General features: G+C 44.7%; 1 protein-coding gene across 1 annotated transcript in view; it reads left to right on the top strand.

Moving 5' to 3' along the window:
• Positions 1 to 26,771, top strand: part of XRN2 (5'-3' exoribonuclease 2) — a 283,450-nt gene that overhangs the window by 75,290 nt on the left and 181,389 nt on the right. Inside the window, exons 10-15 of the mRNA XM_029593758.1 lie at positions 3,856 to 3,930; positions 4,017 to 4,150; positions 4,244 to 4,301; positions 4,391 to 4,498; positions 5,414 to 5,458; positions 21,060 to 21,203. Of these exons, the coding sequence (XP_029449618.1) occupies positions 3,856 to 3,930; positions 4,017 to 4,150; positions 4,244 to 4,301; positions 4,391 to 4,498; positions 5,414 to 5,458; positions 21,060 to 21,203 (564 nt within the window). The remainder of the gene's footprint in view (positions 1 to 3,855; positions 3,931 to 4,016; positions 4,151 to 4,243; positions 4,302 to 4,390; positions 4,499 to 5,413; positions 5,459 to 21,059; positions 21,204 to 26,771) is intronic.

The following is a 26,771-nucleotide window of genomic DNA, read 5'->3' as shown; positions in this document are numbered from 1 at the left end:
CTCCTTGGTCTATGGTGTCTCGGGAGGGGAGTGGGAGGTGAGGTAATAGTTCTCCTCCCTTGTTCTAGAGGACAGAAGCTTCCGAGAGAGAGAGAGACTGGAGAGAGCAAGTTTGGGCCTATGGGCTCTGGTATTACTACTTCCTCCTCCTCCTGGGTGGAATGCTTCCATGGCCTGCAGACTCTTCTGCAGGGGTGTCCAGCGAAGGCGAAGCAACCTACTATGTAGGTATCGCCTGCTCAGGCCTCCCATGTGTCAGTCACAGTGGGCAAATGCCATCCCTGGTAATGTTCAAGGGGATGTGGATTATGAGACATCGGAGGATTCCAATGGGAAATTGGCTTTCTCACCTCTAGAAGAGGGAGAAATTGCATATGATTGAGAGTCGCTTTGGACGCTGCTCAGATTTTTTTCCTTTTTCAGAGAGAGATCTTGCTGAGTTTGTTGGCTGCGTGGCCTGAGTCTGTTGGCTCAGACCCTGTTCACGCTTAGTGTGACCGTAGGTCAATTTTAAGTTGTATTCTGTTTCTTTCCCCCCCTGTAACCAATTCAAAAGATAATGGATTTAAAGAAGTTAAATGTGGCTCTCAAAGTTTCCCATTTCCACATGGAAATTCTGAGGTCCCTCATAGCAGTGGTATGCAAGGGAGAGTTCTTGGCATCACTTGCCTTGACAGAGGCGTATCTGCACATAACCATCAGGCCAGAGCACCAGAGATTCCTGAGATTCATGGTCCTAAGGGAACATTTTCAGTTTCAAGCCCTTCCTTTTGGCTGGTGATGGCTCCATGTACCTTCACCAAGGTGATGGTGGTGGGGACAGCCGCCTTGCAAAAGGGAGGGTGTGTTGGTGTAACCGTATCTGGATGACTGGCTCATTTGTGGGAAATCAGATGACTTCTGTCAACAACGAGTACAAAAGGTACCAATTTGGCTTGAAGTCTCTAGGATGGGTGGTGAACCTAGCAACACGCCAGAGTTTGTAAGAGCTCTATCAAATGGCTCATCTGGGAGCTCAGTTTGACACACTGTGAGAGAGAGAGTCTAATGAAGAGAGTGTGCTGAAATTGTAGCGGCTTCTGCTAGAGCTTTCGGTGCCCAGGGTCTGGGTCTATTTACAGGTCCTGGCTTCTGTGGCATCGATATTGGAATGAATGCATTGGGCATTTGCACAGATGCAGCCTCTGCAGGGGGCTCTTCTCTCCTGCTGGAATCAGTTATTTGGAAGAGTTTCATCTTCCTCTTCTGTTAGAGGGGGAAACGAGTGGCAGTCTTTCATGGTGGCTTACTTGCACCAATCTTGAGCATAGTGTGGAATTGGAGATTCTGAATTGGATAATAATCACCACCAATGCAAGCCTCTCTGGGTGGTGTGCAAGGTCAGTCTGTGCAGAGCCAGTGGTCAAAACAGGAGGCTTCATGGCCTATCATTCGGTTAGAGGCGAGAGCGGTGCATTTCTCATTGCTTGCTGTCTGCCAAGATTACGTGGCCATCAAGTATGGATCTTATCAGACAATGTGATGATGGTGGACAGAACATAGAATCTCGAGAGGCCCAGGAGTTGATTCTCTGGGTAGAGCAGCACTTAGAGTGGCTGGCAGCATCTCACATTGCCAGAGTGAACAACATTCAGATGGATTTTATCAGTCAGAGAAAGACCCCGGGGAATGGGAGCTGTCTGAGGCAGCGATGTGTCTCAGTCACAGAAGATGGGGATATCCCGATCAAAGAGAACACCAAGGCGTTGCAGTTTTACAGCTACTGAACAGAACAAGGTACAAAAGAATTGGAGCTCTCGTGCTGCAGTGGATTTGAGGGATTCTTCTTTGCCTTCCCTTCTGTGGCCTCTGGTGGACCAGGGATTATGGCGGATAGAGAAACATCTGGGCACCATGATCCTGGTAGTTCGAGTGGCCACATCGTCCATGCTTCCCAGACCTGATTAACATGGCCATAGACAGGCTTCTGAGGTTCGGACATCGGTCGACTTGTTTTCCACCAGGGCCCAATATTTCTGGGTCAGGCAGCTCATGTCTGTCTTGCGGCTTCGCTTCTGAGAGGAGATGACTGAGATGGAGGGGATATTCTGAAGTGGTTATTTCCACCTTATTGCTGGCTAGGTGACCACCTACATACTTGAAGTATGTGCGAATTTGGAGGATCTTCGAGTCCTGGTCTGCTGTTGACGGAGTGCAGCCTCAGTCTGTTCAGGCTATGCTGTCACATATTTTGGCTTTTTTACAGAAAGGTTCTGGTCAAGGGACTGGTCTTTAACTCTCTGAGAGTCCAGGTAGCAGCATTGGGTTGTCTCTAGGGTAAGGTGAAAGGGTATCCTTTGTCCACACATCTGGATGTTATACGGTTCCTTTGGGGAGCTAAGAAGTAACGTCCTAATTTGTGGAACATTTGTCCATCTTGGATTCTGAATCTAGTCCTTAGAGGATTGTGTGAGGCTCAGTTTGAACCACTAGAAAGAGTTATGGTTAAGGACTTGACTCTTAAAGTGGTGTTCTTGGTGGCTAGTTGTTCAGCCAGGAGATCCCTTCCTACAGATGTCTGATTCGGGGGTATCTTTATGCATGGTGCCGCCTTTTCTGCCTGAGGTAGTCTCTGTGCTCCATCTTAGTTAGACAATAGAGCTTTCAGCTTTTATGGATTTGGATTCCTCTATGCCTCATGCAGGGGAGCTTTGCCGCTTAGAAAGGAGGCATGCATTATTGAGCTATTTAAAGGTCACTTATGATTTCTGTAAATCGCATTACCTTTTTGTAGATTGCATCACTTCTTTGTACTGTGGAATGGTCCAAAGAAGGGAAATAAGTAGTCTAAGGCTACAATTGTGCTGTGGCTGAAGGAAGCGATCGAGTCGACTTACATTTCTAAAGAGCTCCTGCTGCTGGGGGGCGGTTTAGACAACTTCCTGGGCTGAGTCACAACAGGTGTGTCTGCATGAAATTTGCTGAGCAGCTACTGGGAAGTCATTGCACACTTTTTTGCAAGGCATTATCATTTGGCTGTGGGGGATCCAGCTTCCATTTGCTTTAGTGAGAGTGTTCTATGAGCGGAACTCTTCAAGTCCCACCCACGTTAAGGGGAACTTAAGTACATTCCAGGATCTGGACTGATCTAGGTACATACAGGGAAAGGAAGATTGGTTCTCACCTGCTAATTTTCGTTCCTGTAGTACCACAGATCAGACCAGAGACCTGCCCATTTACTGAGGGGAGAGTCCGCCGTTTGTAGTGTTGCTTTGTATATAGTGTGGAGTTGGAAGTTTTCAATGCTGATCGCTTATGTTAAATTTGGGGAAAGAGTTTTCCATTGTCTTTTTGGGCAGTCTCTTCCTTCTGGCTCGTTGGAAGGAAGCGAGTTTGCTTAGAAATTTATGGTGGTTGCTGTCATCTTGGCTTGGGTACAGGTCAATACTGAGGGGACTGCAGGTGGCACACTGGGTTATGTACAGTGTCAGTGAAACTTTCTCTTTCTTCATCTGCTGGCAGGGAGGCAAAACCCAGGAGTCTGGACTGATCTGTGGTACTATAGGAATGAAAATTAGCAGGTAAGAACCAATTTTCCTTTTTTTAAAATTTGTTTTTAACCCCATTCCAGAGACTGTGAAGCCTACCTCTGTTGCACTCCTATCTTTGCCAATCTGGGCAGCAGCGTCCTGGCCTGGGAATCAAACCCATCAGACCTGTTCCTTGAGTTAGTTTTAATAAAATTCAGAAATGTTAATCTGAAATCTTTTTTTTTTTTTTTGTTTAAATTTCCCAAAAATGCAAAGTATTTCAACACTAGGTATAATTTTGCATTGAGCCCATTATCGATTTCATTTTTTTGCCTTTAACTTGCAGCATGATGAATTTGCAGATTGTCCTCCCGGCTGCGAGCAGGAGTTTATTTTTATTCGTCTGAATGTTCTACGTGAGGTATGCAAACATGATCATTCTAAGATGTAATTGGAAGCTGGAGTGTTTCTAGTACCATTGACTTGCTTATTGCTTTTGCATTATAGTATTTGGAGAGAGAACTCACCATGGCCAGTTTACCGTTTCCATTTGACTTTGAAAGGAGTGTTGATGATTGGGTCTTCATGTGCTTCTTTGTGGGCAACGATTTCTTGCCTCATTTACCATCTTTGGAGATTAGGTAAAGTAAATAGTGCTCTTGCAAAACATTGTAAATATACTGTATCTAAAGTCAAGTGAATTATAGCTAGGATTTTCTTTTCATTCATCATAGGGAAGGTGCAATTGACCGTCTAGTCGGCATTTACAAAAACGTGGTCCATAAGACTGGGGTAAGGTGAAACATTTCTGCTTGTCATGCGCTCTGGGTATTATATGCTGTATAAAAATACTTCACAACTTTCTGGAATTTTGTTTGCAGGGATACCTTACAGATAGCGGTTTTGTCAATCTGGAGCGAGTACAAATGATCATGCTTGCTGTGGGGGACGTTGAAGATAGTATTTTCAAAAAGAGAAAAGATGATGAGGTATGATTTTTAATGTACTGATTACAAGATGCTCTTCTTGAGATCTGTTAGATTGCAGTGGAGAGCTTGAAGAACAATCTTTTTGTATTGTGTATTATGATTGATCTATGAAGCGTGAAGGCTGCCATATAATATCCAGGTTAGAGGGCATGACTACTTGAGTCTTAACTGAAGGTGTATTTTTAACGTGGGCATATTTTTATTTTCCTTTAATGCAATAATGTTAGAAATAACTGCCTTTACTTTGGTTCAAAAACTAATTTTATATTTGTATGCTTTGACTCGTAGGATTTTAGGTAGAGCGAGTAATAATTATTTTAAATAAATAAATTAGGAAGTGAGACCATAAAATGATACTGCAGACACGCACGCTTTGAAACCAAATGTTTGAACGGACATATATTTTCACAGAAAAAGTAAATATATGTACAGTAGTAAGGAATTTGTCCTAATTGTGGGCCAGGCTGAGCTAAGCTAGTAAAATTCTTTTTTTTTTTAATATTTATATATTGAATACTTAATACAAGATTTATTTTTCTGATTACAGTTTTTTGTCCTCCTTAAATGGTCATCCTCCATTCTCTATGCAAGTGAGGCATTTAAGGGAAACGAGTGATCACTATGGTGGCAGTTTAATGCTGTTCCTGAACATTAAAGCCCATACTTGACTGTTGTACTTGAGACCTGCTGGACTCATGCACCCAGATTCCGAGAAGTGCCCGATAAGTTTTATTCTTGCTTCACATTTCTTAGCCAGCCTGCCTGTAAAGGGACACTTTTAGCTTTTAAAGGTCTAAAACAAGACAGACATTTTAGTTTACATTATTGAGCAACATGGAAGGCATGCTTGTGCCTGTTTTCTGAGGCCAAAACAGGCATCCATTAGTGCTGATTATTTCTGTTGTCATTTTTTAGGAGAATTTTAAAAGACGACAGAAGGAAAAAAAGAAAAGGATGAAGGTAAGTGTCTGTGTTGAATGTATTACCAAATAACATGCCCGAGTCAAGCAACGAAAGGCTCACCTTCTTCCTCTGTGGAGGTAATTCAGGTGAAGTCCCTGGGATATGAAAATGGCAGCTTTTTTATTACTGAATACTGTAAACAGAGATGTCTTTCCATTATCCCAGGACAAGCAGGATGCTAGTCCTCACATATGGGTGACGTTACCTACGGAGCCCTATCGCGGGAAAACTTTGTCAAAGTTTCTAGAAAACTTTGACTGGCTCTGTGAGGCCACTAAGCATGCCCAGCATGCCATGATATTCTCTGCCACAGGGGTCTCTCTTCAGTCTTCGTTTTTCCGCACTGCTGTAGGCATCGCGGAGCAGGAGCCGTTGCGAGTCTCTCACAACAATTTTCTGACTGAAAAGTCACACATTTTTCAATAGTATTTTCTCCCATCGGGATCTCTCGGGGTTTTTCACCGGCTGGTGAGTACCTCTGTCTCATTTTACTCTTTGAGTAAAATATAAATTTTCTCTCTCAAATTCCCACATTTGGTCATCGACGGCTGTCGACCCTAAATGGCTACGGGCTTCAAAAAATGCCCTATATGTAACCGGACAATGTCTATCACCGACCCACACCTCGAGTATGTGATGTGTCTCTGTGAAAAACACGACGTCAACACTTGCCCAAAATGCGCGGAGATGACGGTAAAAGGAAGGAAGGCTCATCAAGAAAAAATGGAACATTTGTTCCATCTCCAACTTCTCCCATCTCCCTCAACATCGTTGAAATTGTCTCCGGCTGGAGCTACCAAACGAGTCCTGATCAAAAAAACATCGTCCAGAATGATCAGGAGATCACCCGTCTCCAGCTTCGTCGACGGCATCGATGAAATCAGTCGGGCAGCACAAGACAAAGCATCGTCATCGACACCGACATCCATCCACCCACCTCCGAATCTCTTCCCCCTGAAGAATTGAGCGTAAAGTGGCCACGGAACCAGGAAACGCCGGTTCCTTCAACGCCTGGGCCTGTTCAAAAGGAAACATAAACACCTGAACCTCCACAGGGCTCTGAAGGATTTGCCACCACAGCCTCAGTCACCGCGTACAACTGCTCTGACTTCACCAGTTGTAACGCCGGAATTGTCTGATTTTCAGGCAAGCGGTTATCCAGGCTCTTAAGGAGCAGCAAGCAACTCCGGCGACCCCGCCGATGCCGGTAAGCTTGCCGGTGATAACACCAATGCCGGTGCCAGGATCGAACTCGATACCCACACTGAGACTGATTACTGCATCGACATCGATTCATGCACAGATACAGACGGGTTCATCGGTGCCGACATCGATACCAACACCATTACTGTCTTTGACACCATTACTGGCACTTCCATCGATACCAGCATCGATACCAACTTCCATGTCATCGATGCAGCCGCCGTCTGGGGATCCAGAAAAGCACGATTTGGCATTCTTTCAAAATCTCTTGAGAAGATATCAAGATGTTATCGATACCCTTCCATCAAAACCATCAGGGGACACTTCACCAAGAATACCCTCTGATCCACAACCAAGGCCTTCGGGCCTTCATCAACCACGAAGATCTCCCCCCCGCTCTCTCCATTCAGGGATGATCCAAATGACACCTGGGACGATGATCATACTGATACATCCTCGGAGGACTTCATGTCAGAGCCTTCACCTTCAGACCAAAGAAAAAAGTCTCCACCAGAGGATTTCTCTTTTACTACCTTCATTCAAGAGATGGCGGATACCATACCCTTTAAGCTGGTTGCAGAAGAAGATACAAGACAACAAACTTTGGAGGTGCTTCAATTTGTCGACCCTCCAAAACAGGTATTGGCTATTCCAATACATGAGGTACTGCTGGATCTCCAACATCGTATCTGGGAGCACCCTTGTTCTGTCTCTGCTGTTAATAAACGAGTAAATACAACATATCTGGTACAGACTGCTCCTGGATATCAGAAATTGCAGCTTCCACACCATTCCGTGGTAGTGGAATCTGCTCAAAAGAAATCAAAACGTATTCGCCCACACTCTTCAACACCCCCCCCCCCCCCCCCCAGGCAAAGATCAGAGATACCTCGACTCCCTGGGTAGGAAAGTCTTTCAAGGGGCTATTCTGAATACCAGAATTTCCTCTTATCAACTCTACATGACACAATATCAGAGGAATCTGTGGAAGCAGATGGAGAACTTCATCACATCCTTGCCACAGCAATCCCAGGAAGAAGCACAGGCAATTATACACAAAGGCATGGAGGCGGAGAAGCATGAAGTAAGAGCGGCTTACAATAGCTTCGAGACATAAGAACATAAGAAATTGCCATGCTGGGTCAGACTAAGGATCCATCAAGCCCAGCATCCTGTTTCCAACAGAGGCCAAAACCAGGCCACAAGAACCTGGCAATTACCCAAACACTAAGAAGATCCCATGCTACTGATGTAATTAATAGCAGTGGCTATTCCCTAAGTAAAATTGATTAATAGCCATTAATGGACTTATCCAAACCTTTTTTGAACCCAGCTACAATAACTGCACTAACCACATCCTCTGGCAACAAATTCCAGAGCTTTATTGTGCGTTGAATGAAAAAGAATTTTCTCCGATTAGTCTTAAATATCTACGCTTCATGGTCGGTCAGCAACATTTCCAATACAGAGTTCTGCCATTCGTGCCTCTGCTCCCAGAGTATTCACAAAATGTCTGGCAGTAATTGCATGTCACTTGCACAAGGAAAGTGTCCAGGTATTTCCATATTTAGACAACTGGCTCATCAGAAGTCAATCTCAACAAGGAGCTCTCACTTCTCTCAGTCGAACAATTTCTCTATGGGTTTTCTCATCAACTACCAAAAATCCCATCTCACTCCGTCTCACCTACTTCAATTCATAGGTGCAGACTTGAACACTATCCTATCAAAAGCCTTTCCACCCGAGGATCAGGCAAACACACTTTCCCTCTGGGCAGATCCATTTGCTCACAGAAACAAGCGACAGCTCATCAGTTCCTAACCTTACTGGGCCACATGGCCTCCACGGTTCATGTCACTCCTCTGGCACGATTAGCCATGAGAGTAACTCAATGGACTCTAAGATCACAATGGATCCAAGCCATTCAACCACTACATTCTCCAGTCCAAGTTACCCACCAGCTACGTTCATCTCTACTATGGTGGGCGAACAAAGACAACTTGCGCGAGGGCCTACCCTTCCAGCAACTAGCCCCACAGATAACTTTAACTACAGATGCATCCATCTTGGGTAGGGGAGCTCACATAGACAAACTCCAGACCCAGGGTACTTGGACAAAGCTCGAAGCAACTTTTCAAATAAATTTTCTGGAACTTCGAGCTATACGTTATGCGCTGCATGCGTTCAAGGACTGCCTTTCACACAAGACTGTTCTGATCCAAACGGACAACACAGTTGCCATGTGGTACATCAACAAACAGGGAGGTACGGGCTTGTATCTCCTTTGTCAAGAAGCTGCACAGATTTGGGACTGGGCCCTAACATAATCAATGTTTTCTCCGGGCCACTTATCTGGCAGGCATTCACAATGTACTAGCGGATCGACTCAGTCGTCAATTCCAACCACACGAATGGTCCCTGGATCCCTCAGTAGCGACCAGGAGCTTCCAACGCTGGGGTCAACCAACAATAGACCTCTTTGCGTCACACCTGAATCACAAAGTGGACAAATTCTGTTTTCTACACAAACAGAAAAACCAGCCAGCGAAGGACGCCTTTGCCCGCCCTTGGAACTCAGGCCTTCTATACGCGTATCCTCCTCTACCGCTAATAACCAAAACTCTAGTGAAGCTGCAACAGGACAAGGGGTCCATGATAATCATAGCCCCGTATTGGCCTCGACAAGTATGGTTTCCCACACTTCTAGACCTCTCAATCAAGGATCCAATTCACCTGGGTATAGCTCCCAACCTCATGACGCAGGATCAGGGTCTGTTGTGCCATCCCAACCTTCCATCCTTGTCCCTGACAGAGTGGATGTTGAAAGCTTGATTTTACAACCACTCAGTCTTTCAACCAATATATCTCAAGTGCTTCTAGCTTCACGTAAACCCTCAACACGAAAGAATTATTCTTCAAAATGGAAAAGGTTCACTTTGTGGTGCAGACAAAACAGTATTGACCCTTTCTCCTGCCCCACAACTTCTCTACTGGACTATTTATGTAATCTTTCAGACTCTGGTCTCCAGACTTCATCTGTAAGGGTACATTTAAGTGCAATCTCAGCTTACCATAACAAGCTAGGAGATGCACCTATATCTACACAACCTCTCGTCACTAGGTTTATGAGAGGTTTAACTCGCCTTAAACCTCCAATTCGGCCACCAGTCACAGAATGGGACCTGAATCTGGTCTTAACAAAACTCATGCGTTCTCCCTTTGAACCCATGAATTCCTGTGATCTTAAATTTCTCACATTGAAGACTATCTTCCTCATAGCCATTCCATCGGCTAGAAGGGTTAGTGAGTTACAAGCAGTCACATACTCACCCTATACAAAATTCTTACATGACAGAGTGGTTCTCCGTACACATCCAAAATTCCTTCCCAAGGTAGTTACGGCATTCCACTTCAATCAATCCATAGTTTTACCCACATTCTTTACAAGGCCTCATTCACACCAGGGGGAACAAGCTTTACATACCTTGGACTGTAAGCGTGCGCTGGCTTTTTACTTAGACCGCACTGCAGTCCATAGAAAATCCACTCAGGTCTTTGTATCTTATGATCCAAACAAACCTGGTAAAGCAGTGGGTAAACATACTCTATCCAACTGGCTAGCAGATTGCATACAGTTTTGTTATGAAAAAGCAGGCCTTCCTCTCCAAGGGCGAGTAAAGGCACATTCAGTAAGAGCAATGTCAACCTCAGTAGCACACTATCGTTCAGTGCCAATTCTTGACATATGTAAAGCTGCAACGTGGAGCTCTCTTTGCAGCTCATTACTGTTTGGACAAAGAAGGACGACAAGATTCAGCCTATGGAAATCTGTCTTAAAGAACTTGGTTCCAGCATAATCCCAACTCCTTCCGCATCCAACCTGCTGTGATTTCTGGCTGCCTCATTTTTTCCAACAGCACAGCAGTTGTTGTGCCCGTTGCACAAGTTGTTTGCTGTTGCTCCAATGCAAGAATGACTTAGCCTGTAGCTTGCTAATCGCCCATATGTGAGGACTAGCATCCTGCTTGTCCTGGGATAAAGCAAAATTGCTTACCTTGTAATAGGTGTTATCCCAGGACAGCAGGATGTAGTCCTTACGAAACCCACCCGCCACCCCGCGGAGTTGGGTCTCATACCTTTTATTTTATTTTTGCTAAAGCTTATTGCTACATACAAGACAGAAGAGAGACCCCTGTGGCAGAGAATATCATGGCATGCTGGGCATGCTCAGTGGCCTCACAGTGCCAGTCAAAGTTTTCTAGAAACTTTGACACAAAGTTTTCCCGCGATAGGGCTCAGTCAGTGACGTCACCCATATGTGAGGACTACATCCTGCTGTCCAGGGATAACACCTATTACAAGGTAAGCAATTTTGCTTTCTCTTAAGTGTTCTTCATTTTATCACTGGCTGGTTCCAAGATTCTGTTTCTGTTGGAAATGGGAAGGTTAACACTTTTCTCTCAAACTTCTGTCTTATTTTCATCACGTAATGCAAAATTTAGGAAATAATTCACATAATAGCTATAAAAAAAAAAAGGAGTTTCTTATGATATGGCACTATCAGCAAGACTTTTATTAGATAATTTATTTGGTGATTAAAGAACACCATTCAAGGCTTCTGTTTTCAGTTATATTTTTCTTTACGCAAGGCATAACTGTTTTCAGCAATAGTATTAGCTATACTCCTTTAAGTATCAGCTACAAAGGTAAAAAGTGTGCAAGAGGCATGATCATTGTTTAAAAAAAAAAAAAAAATCCTAGAAGCACAGTCCAGATGTATTCCACACATTAAGAAAGGTGAAAGGGAAGGGAAAACTATTACCGGCATGGTTAAAAGAAGAGGTGAAAGAGGCTATTTTAGCCAAAAGTTCCCTGTATGTACCCGGATCAGTCCAGACCATGGGTTAAGCCCCCGTTCCGGCAGGTGGAGACAGACCAAAGATCTAAGGGCAGCCCATATAAGGACGGAACCCACCCTGGAACCCTTAGAATTTGTCTGTCTCCAGCAGGTGGAACAGCTCACCCTTTGGTTCCCTGTTTAGCTTGCCCTCTGTGTTTCTTTCCTTTCCTTTCTCTGGGGCAAGCTCACGCAAGTACTCTTTAATTTACTTCTTAATTTTAAAAATAAAAAAAAAGATTTTTTTTTCTCTGACTGACTGTGTCAGGGCAGACAGTTCTGTCTCCCGCGCTCTTGGGGTTCCTAGGGGGGGCTTTGCTCCTTGATTTCTGTCAGCCTAGGTTCCCTTCCCGGTGACCTAGTGTGGGTGATACTGGTGGTACCAGTCCCTCTCCCCAAGTTTGTATCTGCTGCTGTGCCCCGAGATGCCCATGCCTCGGTGGAGCTTCAGGGAGGATATCATACCCTGCCTCTGTGAATGCTGTGAATTATTTATGTGAACAAAACTGTTTTTGTTTTCCCAACCTTTCACAGAATATATTTTTTACTTGTCAAATGTTTTGGTCTTTATTTAAAAAAAAAATAAATAAATAAATAAAAAAAGGCAGCAGTTTTATTTTGAGAGGAGGGAGTGGGGTTCAATCTCCCGCCCAGCTCCTCAGGGGCTCCCAGCTCAGCTGTAGAAAGGTGAAAGGGAAGGGAAAACTATTACCGGCATGGTTAAAAGGAGAGGTGAAAGAGGCTATTTTAGCCAAAAGATCTTCATTCAAAAATTGGAAGAAGGATCCAACAGAAGAAAATAGGATAAAGCATTGGCAAGTTAAATGTAAGACATTGAAAGAACAGGCTAAGAGAGAATTTGTGTTCTCAGTCAGGGAGGGCTGAGCTCAGGTTAAAAAAAAAAAAAGTATGAAAGTTTTAGGCCCCCTCTTTTGTTCCTTACTGGGCCTCCTTCCCTCAGTGTTTTCCTCTGCATCTCTTACCCCCTTTTCCCTCTCATTTCTCTATGGAGTTGGTGAAGCGTGGAGGTGGCTCAGTGGGTTGAGCAATTTTTGGCTAGGTCCCACTACTCAGGCTCGGTTCAGTCAGCCGCATAGTAGGCCTCGGCAGCATTTTTTCCCACGCACTTGGTTGTGTGCGTGCATTTTCACTGCATGGTGGTGTCTGATGTGGGTGTGCATGTGCGCGGTACTTGTGCACGTAAGGCTACGGCCTAAATTTGATCACATAATTGCGCAGGTATACTTGGATGCTGTTGGGATGTGCGCAGGAGGCCGCCTAAAGCAGAATTAAGGAAAACTGACACCAGGGATGAAAAAGTCTGTGTGCCGTGCTATCTCTGAAGCTTGCCATATGTGCAATCCAGACATTGCTTTCTCTACATCTGGTGTCAGCTCTGTTTAGATGTTTAAGGCGATTTAGCTGCTGCACATTTTGCCAACATTGGGACATCCTCTCAGTCTATGGTGACTCTGGAGGGGAGTGGGGCAGGAGGTGACACAGCAGACAGTTCCCCTCCCTCCTTGTTCCTAATGGCAGAGGTATTCACAAGAGAGGGGTTAGAGAGTGCCAGATTTGGGCCTATGGGCCCTGTTATGGATCCATCTTTCTTCTCCTTGGTGCTTGCAGGCCTTCCTGCAGGGGTGCCCAGCAGAGGCGAAGCAACCTACTTAGAAGGGATCATGTGCTCAAGCCTCCCACTTGTCAGCCATTACAGGGAAATGAGGGGTGATATGGATCCTGATAAGTCAGATGATTCTGTTAAGAACATAAGAACATAAGAAAATGCCATACTGGGTCAGACCAAGGGTCCATCAAGCCCAGCATCCTGTTTCCAACAGTGGCCATTCCAGGCCATAAGAACCTGGCAAGTACCCAAAAACTAAGTCTATTCCATGTAACCATTGTTAATGGCAGTGGCTATTCTCTAAGTGAACTTAATAGCAGGTAATGGACTTCTCCTCCAAGAACTTATCCAATCCTTTTTTAAACACAGCTATACTAACTGCATTAACCACATCCTCTGGCAACAAATTCCAGAGTTTAATTGTGCGTTGAGTAAAAAAGAACTTTCTCTTATTAGTTTTAAATGTGCCCCATGCTAACTTCATGGAGTGCTCCCTAGTCTTTCTACTATCCGAAAGAGTAAATAACCGATTCACATCTACCCGTTCTAGACCTCTCATGATTTTAAACACCTCTATCATATCCCCCCTCAGTTGTCTCTTCTCCAAGCTGAAAAGTCCTAACCTCTTTAGTCTTTCCTCATAGGGGAGTTGTTCCATTCCCCTTATCATTTTGGTAGCCCTTACCTGTACCTTCTCCATCGCAATTATATCTTTTTTGAGATGCGGCGACCAGAATTGTACACAGTATTCAAGGTGCGGTCTCACCATGGAGCGATACAGAGGCATTATGACATTTTCCGTTTTATTCACCATTCCCTTTCTAATAATTCCCAACATTGTTTGCTTTTTTGACTGCCGCAGCACACTGAACTGACGATTTCAATGTGTTATCCACTATGACACCTAGATCTTTCTTGGGTTGTAGCACCTAATATGGAACTCAACATTGTGTAATTATAGCATGGGTTATTTTTCCCTATATGCATCACCTTGCACTTATCCATTTGTGAGACTGGAAAATTGGACATCCATTTGGATGTCCAATTTTCCAGTCTCACAAGGTCTTCCTGCAATTTATCACAATCTGCTTGTGATTTAACTACTCTGAACAATTTTGTGTCATCTGCAAATTTGATTATCTCACTCATCGTATTTCTTTCCAGATCATTTATAAATATATTGAAAAGTAAGGGTCCCAAATCAGATCCCTGAGGCACTCCACTGTCCACTCCCTTCCACTGAGAAAATTGTCCATTTAATCCTACTCTGTTTCCTGTCTTTTAGCCAGTTTGCAATCCATGCCTAATCAGTGCCTCACACCCGATATTGCCCTGGTCTGTTCACCGGTGAATAAAAGCGAATATAGCCTTCATCAACCAAACCCATAATAGGATTGACAATAAGCTTACTTTTACCTTTAGGATAAAGATAGAGATGAAAGTATTTGCTGAAGCAATAGAAAAGAAGATCCGTGAACTAAATCAAACCAATCCAACATTGGCATTTGATTCCTGGGATAAGTAAGTCAGTGACATAGCTGAAAACTTCAGTCCTGTCCAGACAAAAACTATTAACAAAGAAAGGAATAACTCCAAACAAAAGAATCCGTGGTACAATGATGAAATAAGAAACACTAAACTGAAAATTAGAAATTTAAGAGAAACAATAGAGGAAATGCCCATCTGAGGAATCCCTAGAAAAATATAAATCCTTCCTTACAAAATACTGTACAATAACCAATAAAGCAAAAAAAGATTACTATGCTAAACAAATTCATGGGGTTATATTTAATTCCAAATTGCTGTTTGAGACTGTTAAACATTTAATTAAAGAATCGAGAAACTACAAATTCACAAAGGCCTCTTGCATTGAATATGCCACCACACTCGTAGACAAAATCAATGTTGGAAAAAAATTCATGATCAGTTCTCCAACAAAAACACTTGAAGACTCAAATGACATAGTTAAATGATCCTCATTCGATGGAGTATTGAAACTGGAAATCAGTCAAATCATTGCTAAAATTAAACCTGCTACTCACCCACGTGACTCAGTACCAGCCAGTTTCTTGAAACAAGTACACCATGTTATCACGCCAACAGTCACAACCTTAACTAATCATTCATTATCAGAAGGAATTATACCATGTGGATTAAAACAAGCGGTGATAAACCGATCCTAAAAAAATAAGACTAGTAGAACTAACGATTGGGACAACTGTCGCCTAATATCCAACTTGCCTTTTCTAGCAAAAGTTCTTGAGAAAGCAGTGTTATCCCAACTTGTAAATTACCTGGAAGATCAAAATATTTTCTACCCAAATCAATTTGGATTTAGGAAACATCACTCAATGGAGACATTACTCCTCTCATTAACGAACTCTGTTTTACGAGGGCTTGACGCAGGTGAATCTTATTGCCTTGTGCTAACTGAGCTAACAGCTGCCTTTGACACAGTGGACCATAACATGTTATGCCAACAAATGAGAAACATAGGGATCGACAGCATAGTTCTCAGATAATTCCCTTCATTTTTATCGAACAGAACATTCCAAATCAAACCAGGCAACCATATATCTGACACTTTCCAATGTGATACAGGGGGTCCCTCAAGGCTCAGCCATCTCAGCAACAATAAGAACATAAGAAATTGCCATACTGGGTCAGACCAAGGGTTCATCAAGCCAAGCATCCTGTTTCCAACAGTGGCCAATCCAGGCTACAAGTAACTGGCAAGTACCCAAACACTAAGAAGATCCCATGCTACTGATGCCAGTAATTGCAGTGGCTATTCCCTAAGCTATCTTGATTAATAGCAGTTAATGGACTTCTCATCTATTCCACTTTATAGCAGTCTACACTTCAAGATTACACGATGAGAAAGAGCAGCTCCCAGCTTCCTTAGAGGCAACTGATCACAGTTTAAACTCTTAATATGTCCAATGCCATTGGCACCACAGTGTACACGCACCATGCAGAAAATGTTTTATGAAGCGTCCCGCTCCAGGCACGGCCAGCCACCAGCTCCCTGCGTCCCTCACGGTCAGGACTCTGGCATTCAATAGTTCCCTGAAAGGTACCATGAAAAATACAGGTCAGCAAAATCATTGCTGGGAGTGGTGTCAGTCTGAGCATCCACCCTCCCTGCCAGAGAGCCAGAACAAGAAATCCAGATTTACTTAGATTCCCACCATACACCTGCTCACCATCAGGACAGAGGGCACTCACATCTCTGAATTCAGAATAGTTTGTTCCTTTACAGAACTATGACAACCCAATAAAACTATTATGAAAAGAAAATTGTTTTTAAAACACTTGGCTACTGCAAAGTGGTAATAGAATAGAAAGCTCAGGATTTTTTTTTATTTCCATGTTGGTCTGGAGGAAGACAAAATGGCATGTAGATTTTCCATTATACTCCCCAGGAAGAAAATCTTTCCTAACGCTCCAACACAGCAAGAGGGGATTATCCTTGCGTGATCTGCCTGTCCCGGAATGAGTACTCTTGTAACTTCTTCTCCTTGCTGAGGTCAGGGCAGGAAGTCAGCATGGATTCCAGAAACATCTGTACTGCCAGCGAGTACTTCCTTCCTGCGCTGCCTGCCAGCACTCGGTCCCTGTAATCCTCCATGAAAACCACACTGAAGGTGTCCGCAGAAACCCAAGGTGTATCTCTCCCCTGTCTTTTAGCTCGTTTTGTGGCAAAAATCACAGTCAGAAGGGCGTGTGAGGGATGCATGTGCTGCTACCGCCTGCGCTCTATTTGTGTGTGTATGCGTGGACACGGACCAGCTATTGATTCATCGTAGCCTTATCTTGAATGAGACTATAAATCTAGTGCTTAAAGACCATGGGTGGGAAAGCGTCATTAAAGAGTTTACGGGAGAAGAGAGAAGACAGGTATTTCAGTGCCCCTCGAGCATCCTGTGCTACTCCTGAAAGAGCAACAAGGCAACAAAGTTATGACTGGCAGATGAGCCAAACAGTAAGAGTTAAATTTGCAGTACTCCTTACTTACCAATGCTTTCTTAACTGTCTCTGTTCCCCCACTGTAACTGCTGCTCTGCAGTGCTGTGTAACCCTATGGCACTACCTAGAAATACATTTGTGTAATGTATTTCTAGCACACTCGTATTCTTCCCTAGCAGCGACTTATTTCCTTCTTCCATCTGTAACGCACTTTATTAGAATGTGTAGAAAAATAAAAGGGGCATATAAAGGATGGCCACTTCCTGTTTTAGTAGCAGCAAGGCCATAACATATTTACATGCTCCCACTGTGCAAATTACTGACAAATCTAGGAATAACTTTCTTCTTGTATGCTGATGACGTAGTTTTAAATCCCACTCTCCAGATCATTTGAAAACACAGCTTCAATACTCTACCTATATGAAAGCAATACAACATGAACTATGGCAACTTAAACTGACATTAAACCCTAAACCCTAAAAAGACTGAAATCATTTGGCTAAGTAGAAACTCATCAACAGTTGAACCACCTGCCCTTGACCTGGGTAATTTTCAAATTAATCCCTCAAATCAAGTACAAGATTTAGGTGTGCAGCTAGATGAGAACCTCACAATGAAAATGCACAGTAAATTAATTAAGGCAGCTTGCACAAAGTTATGTATACTACATTGGCAAAAACCATTATTAACCTTTGCAGACTTCTGTACTGTATTACAAACTCTAATCTTCTCAAACCTTGACTACTGTAACTCCTTACTACTAGGTCTTCCAGCAAGTCATTTAAAACCACTACTACAAAATGCTGCAGTAAGACTATTATTAGGATCAAGGAAATAGGATCACATTACACCCTTACTGATAACACTACATTGGTTACCAGTACAATCCAGAATCTACTATAAAATATTAACAATAATATTCAACCTCATTCACTCCAGTAACATTGGCTTATTGGGAGTAACACTACAACTTTACAATCCTCAACGAACACCAAGATCTCAAAATAAAGGACTATTGTCTATTCCCGCAATACGGTGCACACATCTGGCACAAATAAGAGATTGAGTGTTTTCAATAGCAAGTCCAAAGCTTTGGAATTCCCTGCCCAAGGCGTTGCATATTTTACCAGAAAGAAAGAGATTTAAACATGAACTAAAAACATTGCTATTCAAAAACACCATACCGTATAATTTAACTTAAAAACATCAGAATATACAGAACCACAAAAATAAGGAAAAAATAATAGAATCATGAAGAATAAATCAATCAAACGAGAGAATGGAAGATTTTCAAAATAACTCACTAACATGAAAACTGCCTTTTCATTTGTAATTATCCTTACTCGTTGCCTCATGCACTAGTTCAATTTTAATATGTACTATAACTAGTACATTTTTCTCTATCAATGCCTGACTTAATACCTCCTCTGTAACCAATGTTTGTTTGTTTGGTTGAGTTATAATTATGAATGTCACTTTGTAAACCTTTATGATCTTCACATGGACCAAAGGTATATAAAATGTCTAAATAAGTAAATAAGTGTTAACTTTTTTTTCTGAGCTCAGTGTTTCCCAGTTGATTTGAAGCATGAGTGGTTAACTGTTAATAGTCATGTTGAAGTATAATCAGTTTGTCCACAGTTTGCCACTTCCAGAGATACTGGCAGGCTGATGTCAGGGCTGGGCTATATGCAGGTGACATTAGCGAGTCAGCTCTACTCCGTCTCCATCTGCTGGTAGGAGTGCATAACCCACTGGTGTGGATTGGCCTTCCTTCCTTAGAGGAAAGGAAATTATCAGGCAAGTAGTAATTTCTCCTTTCACAACTCTGCCATCACACCCTTATCACCTTTTTCTCTTTTATCCCCCCTTCAACCTATCCCCTATTTTATATGACCCCCTCCCCATCACACCTTCCATCATCTATTTTCCTTATGTCTTCAGCCACTTTAGCAAAACTCTCATCCTCACCCTGCTGGTGCTGATCATGTGGAGGAGTAGAGCTGCAGCAGGTCAGGCTATGTCCTCCTACCCAGAGCAGGTCAGGCCATGTTCTCCTCTATCACCCAGGTACACTATTCTGCAGTTGAAAGCAGCAGTCAACCCAGGCAGCTGAGGAAGAGGATACAACCCAATGTGCTATTGCTTTACTTATCATCTTTGCCATTTGGATGTGCCAGCAGCTGAAGACAGTGACCCTTCTTCAATACACCAAAACTGACCTGATTTGGTTGGATCCAACTTCCTGGCCTCCTGTGGGGATTCTGCAGGGACCACCAAATTCCATAGGAAGGGGCAGTTTTTGTGTCCCTTCCTATGGCTGTGGAATTGGGGGAGACCAAGGGCCCTGCTTGAAGGCATGTTTGAACAATATCACAAATTACCTCACATGAAATGGAATCTTACTGGTTCATGCACTGTGCCCTTTAAGACCTCATAGCCATTACGAATCAATTATATCCAGTGCCTGTGAGATGCATTGTGACTCTTGCTAATATGTCTGACTCCAAGGACTCGAAAGAACTGCAGATGTGAAGTAATCTAAAAATGTCTTTTTAAAATGATAAATTAGCATTGTATATTAAATGGTAAATAAATTAGGTAAATGGTAATAAATTAGCATTCAGTTTAGTAATGTAGCAAATTGTCTTGCAGCTTGCTTTGTTTTAGATGATACCATTTTCTTATAAATGCTAGTTTGTTGTCATTTAATTTGGATAAAATTTACCTATAATGAGTTCTGAAAAAGCTTGCATGGTTTCAATGTGTGCTGTTTCTTAATAGGATACCTTAAGTCTTACTAACAATCTGTGCTACGATGGCATAAGTGAGAGAAATGATTATGATTCTCTTAACTAAAGAGATGCCCATGACTGAAATATAAATGATTAGCTCAATTATTAACATACAATTTCAAGAATAGGCACGAAGGCCCTGGAAACAAATAGAAAAAAAATCCAAATTAATTGGTAGACCTAGTCATATATTAGCAATCTATTTCAGTACAAAATACTGTACTCTTGAGAGGATTAAACAAGCATATTCAGTCAAGGATTATTTTAAGGTTCCCTTTGCATAGCAATTTGAGCCATTCCAGCTTTTTATTTTGAGCTTAGTTAAACCTAAGGATGTTTTGAGGGTGGTAGGGTTGGGGTGGTGGTATATATAAGGACTTGTTAACCGTACAGTTGTGGTTAAGTTCGTATTAAAATCTTGAATGTCTGAAGCTGATAGTCTTAAAATATTCAGTGAACATAAGAACTTGCCATGCTGGGTCAGACCAAGGGTCCATCAAGCCAGCATCCTGTTTCCAACAGAGGCCAAACCAGGCCACAAGAATCTGGGAATTACCCAAACACTGTCTTTAAAATTCTGCTTTTGTTTGAAATTAAATGGTTTAGTTGAAATTATGTATTCATTTCTATTGCTTTGCATAAAAATATGATCGTTTTCAGTGTATGGAAATTATGAAAACTCTCTGCCCTGTGAATATCATATATATGCTAATCATTTTCAAGATTTTAGTTACAATGTGACTGATCCAAGTAGTATTTATAAAGCACTGGCATCTGTGTACAGAACAGTGTAAAATCAATTGATTAATTATAAGGTCCTTGCCATTGGGAGCTTCGAGTACAAGTTTGAGCAGGAGGATATTAATGTCTTCGATCAATGTAACATAGTGTGAGGTGGTGGCCGATTTGACTATTGTGCCATATTTCACAGTATAGCTATGTTAGCAGCTCTAACTAGATTTGTATAGAAGAGTGTTTTTAAAGGGCAAAAACATATTGTAAAGTATCTGCATTTTCCAGTCTATGTTCTCCTTCCTATGGGGCTTGTCTTTTCCCACTGAAAGTTTTGTTTGTTTGTTTATTTTTTATTTATTTGTTTATTTTTAGAGAGACCAGCCTGCTTTCATTCCTCAGGGACAATTTGCTCCTCATGCCTTGGATATGAGAAATAGATCTGATCCCCAGGCAATCAGTAACCCAAGGCAGGCGGCCTATGAAATGAGGATGCAAAATAAATCATTAATGACCAGGGTAAGTAGTGTTTGAAATTTCCACAAAAACATGACTGGAGTAAGAGAACTTTATTATCTTATTAATGCTGAACGCATATTCGCACAATTTTCATAAGCTGTTTTTGTGTGATGGCGAATGCATTTTATAACATATTTATCTAAGATATACTCACCAAAAGTAAATGTGTGCATCATTTTATGTGAACTCTGATAACACAATTCTGTATTTAGATTAAAGGGTGCAGTTCACCCCAAATCATTTTGGCATCTGCAGGGAAACAGAAATCCCAACTCGCATCTCTTATACAAGCAGATAATTGGAGAAAGTTCAACCAACCAACCTGTGCGCCCCCCCCCCCCCCCCCATCACCACCAATATGCTATTGCCTAAAAACAGATATTTGGCATATGTATGAGGAGGAGCTGCCATAGGCACTCCATTGACCATACTTCACTCTGCCTATAAATAACCATTCATCCAATATAGACATATCTTTTTGCCTCCAGGATTCCTGAGTCCTGAATAGAATACTCCTGCTCAGGCTGGTGTAAGTCTAGGTCCATGTCCTTCAGCAGGTTGTGCAGTTACCAGGACTTCATATGAAAGGAATTTTCAGCCTTTGGATGTTTATTTTGAGCAATGTGAAGTTCAGAAAAATGAGAAGCACTTAACAGTCTTAACCGTTTTTTAAAAGTTGCTCTGCGTTTTTAATTTCCTAGCGTGTAGCAGATGGACTCAGGACCAATGGGTATAGTGTGCTCTTGATAGCAGTTGGAGATGGATCAGATTTCAATCTGACATCAGCCCTAGTACATACATCCCTGCAGGACGCCATGATCTTCAGTATTTTCCGTCTCCATAGCAGTTTGGGACTCTATACACGCTTGCACAGCGTTAGAGTATTCTAACCAAAGAAATCCAAAACAGAGAAGAAAACTTATCTCTACAGATGAGTCCCGCTGTCCTGCGGTGATACCTTCGGGTCCCTCCCCCAGTCGAGATTCCTGAGGTGATTTCCACGATCCCTCAGAGGTAGGCCTCTGTCCAGCAGCCGGCTCCTGTCGTAGACTTAGCCCCCGGCATCGGGTGCGGCTGAGAGGCAGCGGGTGCAAATTCGAGCTCGGCGGTGAAGGTACTTCCCCCCCCCCCTCCCCCGCAGCTGGAGACGGCCTGGAACGAGACCGGGAAACGCCAAGACAAGGTAAGGTAGAAAACTTCTTAAAAGTCTCTGAGGCTTGAATAGCCGCACAGATCGCCAGCCGGCATCAGTGCTACTGGGTTGATCAGCCCTATCCGGGCTAGACCCCGGTTTGATACGAAGGTCCTCCCATGTGGAGACCCTCCGAGGTGGTCACCATATTGCTCACGAGGTCGCCATTTCCATTTGATCGCCGCCCTGTCCGCCAATTCGATCTATGCGCACAGAGGCGAGCTGTGCGCACACCGGCGCACACATAAGTGCCGTGCACACAGCCACACGCTCAACTATACCGGGCGCATAAGTAAACCCCGTGCGCACAGCGGCGCACGCATCCGACCTACATGCACAACTTCGGCGCACCCGGAGCGCATAACTCAGCCTCCCGGCGTACGCTTGAATGCACAAACCAGAGTTTTTTCTGTGCACACAAACCATGGCACCCCCGGACAAGACGCTCAAGGCCTCTGCCCAGCATGCCACATTAGAGCTGCGCAACACGAAGAGGCCACAGCCCTGTGTCTACAGTGCAAGGAGGCTCTGGGTGAACCAGGCCAAAGTCCTCTCCAGCTGGCACTGAGATCCGGTTCCACCGACAGTACACTGGATCTGGCTTCCCCCAGCGGGATCCTCCCTCAAACGGGGCTCTCCGGGGACGCAGCACGCTCAATTTAGACCCAGCATCTTTCTCCTGGGTAGAATTCTTCAAAGGCCAAATACCTTTGTCCACATGCATTCGGCACCCCCGATGACACAACCACAGCCTCCCCTAGAGGACCCTAACACCCCTGGGCCCTCTAAACCCAGAGAAGTGCCGCTCCTGCCTCAAAGCCCCAACATAGGGGACACGGACACCTCTGACGAGGATCAAGACTCCCTGGAGGAAGGAGAAATCCGTCCAGGAACAGAACCTTACCGAACTATGAGGCGGTTCTTCGCCAAAGACGAGCTTTCAGACCTCATGGCGCACAACTTGAAAGAGTCGCTATCCCAGGCACAAGTGCCACAGGGGAACCGAAGACGAACCCCCTCCTCGAGGGATTCCATCAGGCCTCCCGCCATTTTCCTTTGCTGCAAGCCGTCCAACAACTGATTGACATGGAAATGGGGTCCCTGGAGGCCACATTCAAAGGGGGGCGGACCCTGGCGGCCATGTACCCCTGGACCCCGCCGCCAAAGATCTCCTGGCATTCCCCAAAGTGGATGCCATGGTATGCGTGGTCGCTAAGCGCACTACCATTCCAGTCGAGGGAGGAGCGGCACTCAAGGATGCCCAGGACAGACATCTGGAATCCATCCTCAAATAGTCATTCAACGTTTCAGCTATGTCACTACAGATCGCTGCCTGCTGTGGTGACACGAGCCTGCTTATCTAAGACCAGGAGCGCCACCACGCCCGTCAAAGCACTAGAACCAGCAGTATCATTCCTCACAGATGGGACCTCTGACCTAGTACGGACCGCAGCCAGAGGCATTTCGTCTGTCGTGGCAGCCAGAAAGACAACTCTGGCTCTGAAGCTGGTCGGCCGACGCGACGTCCAAAGCGAGACTCATGAGAATGCCTTTTAAGGGAGCCCTCCTGTTCGGAAGCAAACTGGAGAAGTTAGCCGACAAATGGGGCGAATCCCCACTACCGCAGCTACTGGAGGACAAGAACAAGAGAAGCCAGCGCCCCTCGCACCGAACGGCAGGGGATCACAGTGCTTCAAACCATACAAAAGTACATATCAAACATCTCGCCCCGCAGGCAGGAGCCAGTCCTTTCGGAACAAGCACAACAAAAGGGGAGCAGGCTCTGGTCCAGGCTCCAGCTGCACCCCGCAATGAAAATCAGCAGGCCCATCCACAGGAAGAAGCCATAGGGGGCAGACTTGCCCTATTCTACCAAAGATTGGTCGAGAGAACTTCGGACAAGTGGGTTCTAACCATCATTCGAGAGGGATATTATTTGGACTTCCACAACATTCCTCCGGACAAATTTGTGAAATCTCTCTGCCACGACCTCTCCAAGAGGATGGCAGTGGAAACCACACTGACCAAATTGCTCGCCTTAAAGGCCATAACACCGATGCCCATGCAACAACAAAATACTGGGCACTATTCCATCTATTTTATCGTTCCCAAGAAAAGAGGGTACGTTCCGACCCATCCTGGACCTCAAGTCCGTCAACCATCACCTGAAGGTCCTTCACTTCTGCATGGAAACCCTATGCTCTGTCATAAGGGCGATACAGCCGGGAGAATTCCTCACATCCTTGGATCTATCAGAAGCCTATCTGCACATCCCGGTCCACCACGAGCATCAGAGTTTTCTACGCTTCGCGATCCTGGACCACCACTACCAGTTCCGGGCACTACCCTTTGGGTTAGCCACAGCACCCTGAACGTTCACCAAAACCATGGTTGTAGTGGCGGCGACACTGAGGAAAGAAGGAATCCTCGTACACCCATATCTGGACGATTGGCTGATCAGGGCAAAATCCCCAGAGGATAGTCATCAGGCGACCACCAGATGCAAAACTCTACTGGAGAACCTTGGGTGGGTGGTCAACACAAACAAGAGCTGTCTGCAGCCCTCCCAATCTCTGGAATACCTGAGAGTCCGGTTTGACACCAGACGAGACTAGGTAATTTTGACTCCTACAAGGAGAACAAAACTGATGAACCAATTGCGAAACCTGTTAAGCAGTCTTTGCCCCAAGGTGTGGGACTACCTCCAAGTCCTCGGTCTCATGACATCCACACTGGAAGTGGTCCCATGGGCAAGAGCTCACATGCGATCCCTACAGCATTCCCTACTGTCACGATGGAATCCGATGCCCCAGAATTACTCCGTTCGCCTCCAGCCCCGGAGGAAGTTCGAACCCAGCTACAATGGCCGCTACAAGAAGACCATCTGAGCAAGGGAGTAAGACTATCCCCGCCAACATGGATCCTGCTCACCACGGATGCGAGTCTATGAGGGTGGGGAGCCCACTGCCAGGAACTGACCGCCCAGGGGCAATGAGACCAGGAAGAGTTGGGATGGAACATCAATCGACTGGAAGCCCAGGCAGTCAGACTAGCCTGCCTTCAATTTAGTCACAGACTCCGGGGCGAATTGGTCAGTCATGTCGGACAATGCCACAAGAGTGGCCTACATCAACCGCCAGGGAGGAACCAGGAGCCAACAGGTGTCCCTGGAAATAGACCCCCTAATGGCGTGGGCGGAATCAAACCTACAAGAGATCTCAGCCGCCCACATCGCAGGAAAAGACAGCGTCACTGCAGATTACCTCAGCAGTGAAAGTCTAGACCCAGGCGAATGGAGGCTGTCGAACACAGCCTTCCAGTTGATAGTAAACTGCTGGGGAACACCAGCCATGGACTTTCTGGCAACCCGGTCCAATGCCCAAGTTCCCAACTTCTTCAGTTGCAGACAGGAACCACAATCCCAAGGGATCTATGCTTTTGTCCAGACCTGGCTACAGGAAATCCTGCTATACGCCTTCCCACCGTGGCCGCTACTGGGCGGAATCATCCACAAGATAGAACACCACAGGGGCCCAGTACTTCTAGTGGCCCCAGACTTGCCAAGAAGGCCGTGGTATATAGACATGCGAAGACTACTGACAGGGAGCCCTCTTCCTCTACCTCCTCAAAGGGATCTGCTCCAACAAGGGCCCGATCCTCCACGAAGACCCAACTCTATTCTCTCTTACGGTCTGGCCATTGAGAGGACATGCCTGAAGAAGAGCAGATACTCGGGGGCGGTGATTGACACTCTACTCCGAGCACCCAAGTTTTCCACATCTTTAACCTACATACGAATATGGAGAATATTCGAAGCCTGGTATGAAGACCGCAACATCCTCCCGCGGACAGTCAAAATTTCCACGATTCTGGAATTCCTGCAGAACGGATTACAGAAGGGGTTGTCTCTCAACTCCATCAAGGTGCAGGTGGCCGCGTTGGCCTTTTACAGATCCAAGGTGGGCGGCGGCAGCCTAACCTCTCGTCCAGACGTCTCCCGCTTCCTGAAAGGGGTCAAGCAGATCCGATCACCCCTGAAGTGGCCGGTACCTTTGTGGAATCTCAATCCAGTCCTAGACTTCCTAGCAGGAGCCTCCTTCAGACCCACCCGCAGTCTGTCCCTTCAACTACTAACACTGAAGACTGCATTCCTAGTGGCAGTCTGCTTGGCCTGTCGCATATCCGAGCTTCAAGCACTGTCCTGTCGAGAACCCTTCCTCAGGTTCACACCGGGATCCATACAGCTACGTATGGTACCCTCCTTCCTCCCAAAAGTGGTTTCTCACTTCCATCTAAACCCAAACCATCTCTCTGCCGTCGCCAGACGAGCATAAGGACTCTGAACAATCTCGCCGCCTTCGCCATCTTAACATCGG

This window comes from Rhinatrema bivittatum, chromosome 3 (genome assembly GCF_901001135.1).
Source record: "Rhinatrema bivittatum chromosome 3, aRhiBiv1.1, whole genome shotgun sequence".
In the NCBI taxonomy this organism is placed as follows: Eukaryota; Metazoa; Chordata; class Amphibia; order Gymnophiona; family Rhinatrematidae; genus Rhinatrema; species Rhinatrema bivittatum.
Note: the sequence above shows the minus strand (reverse complement) of the source record. Positions and strands in the feature narration are given on the sequence as shown.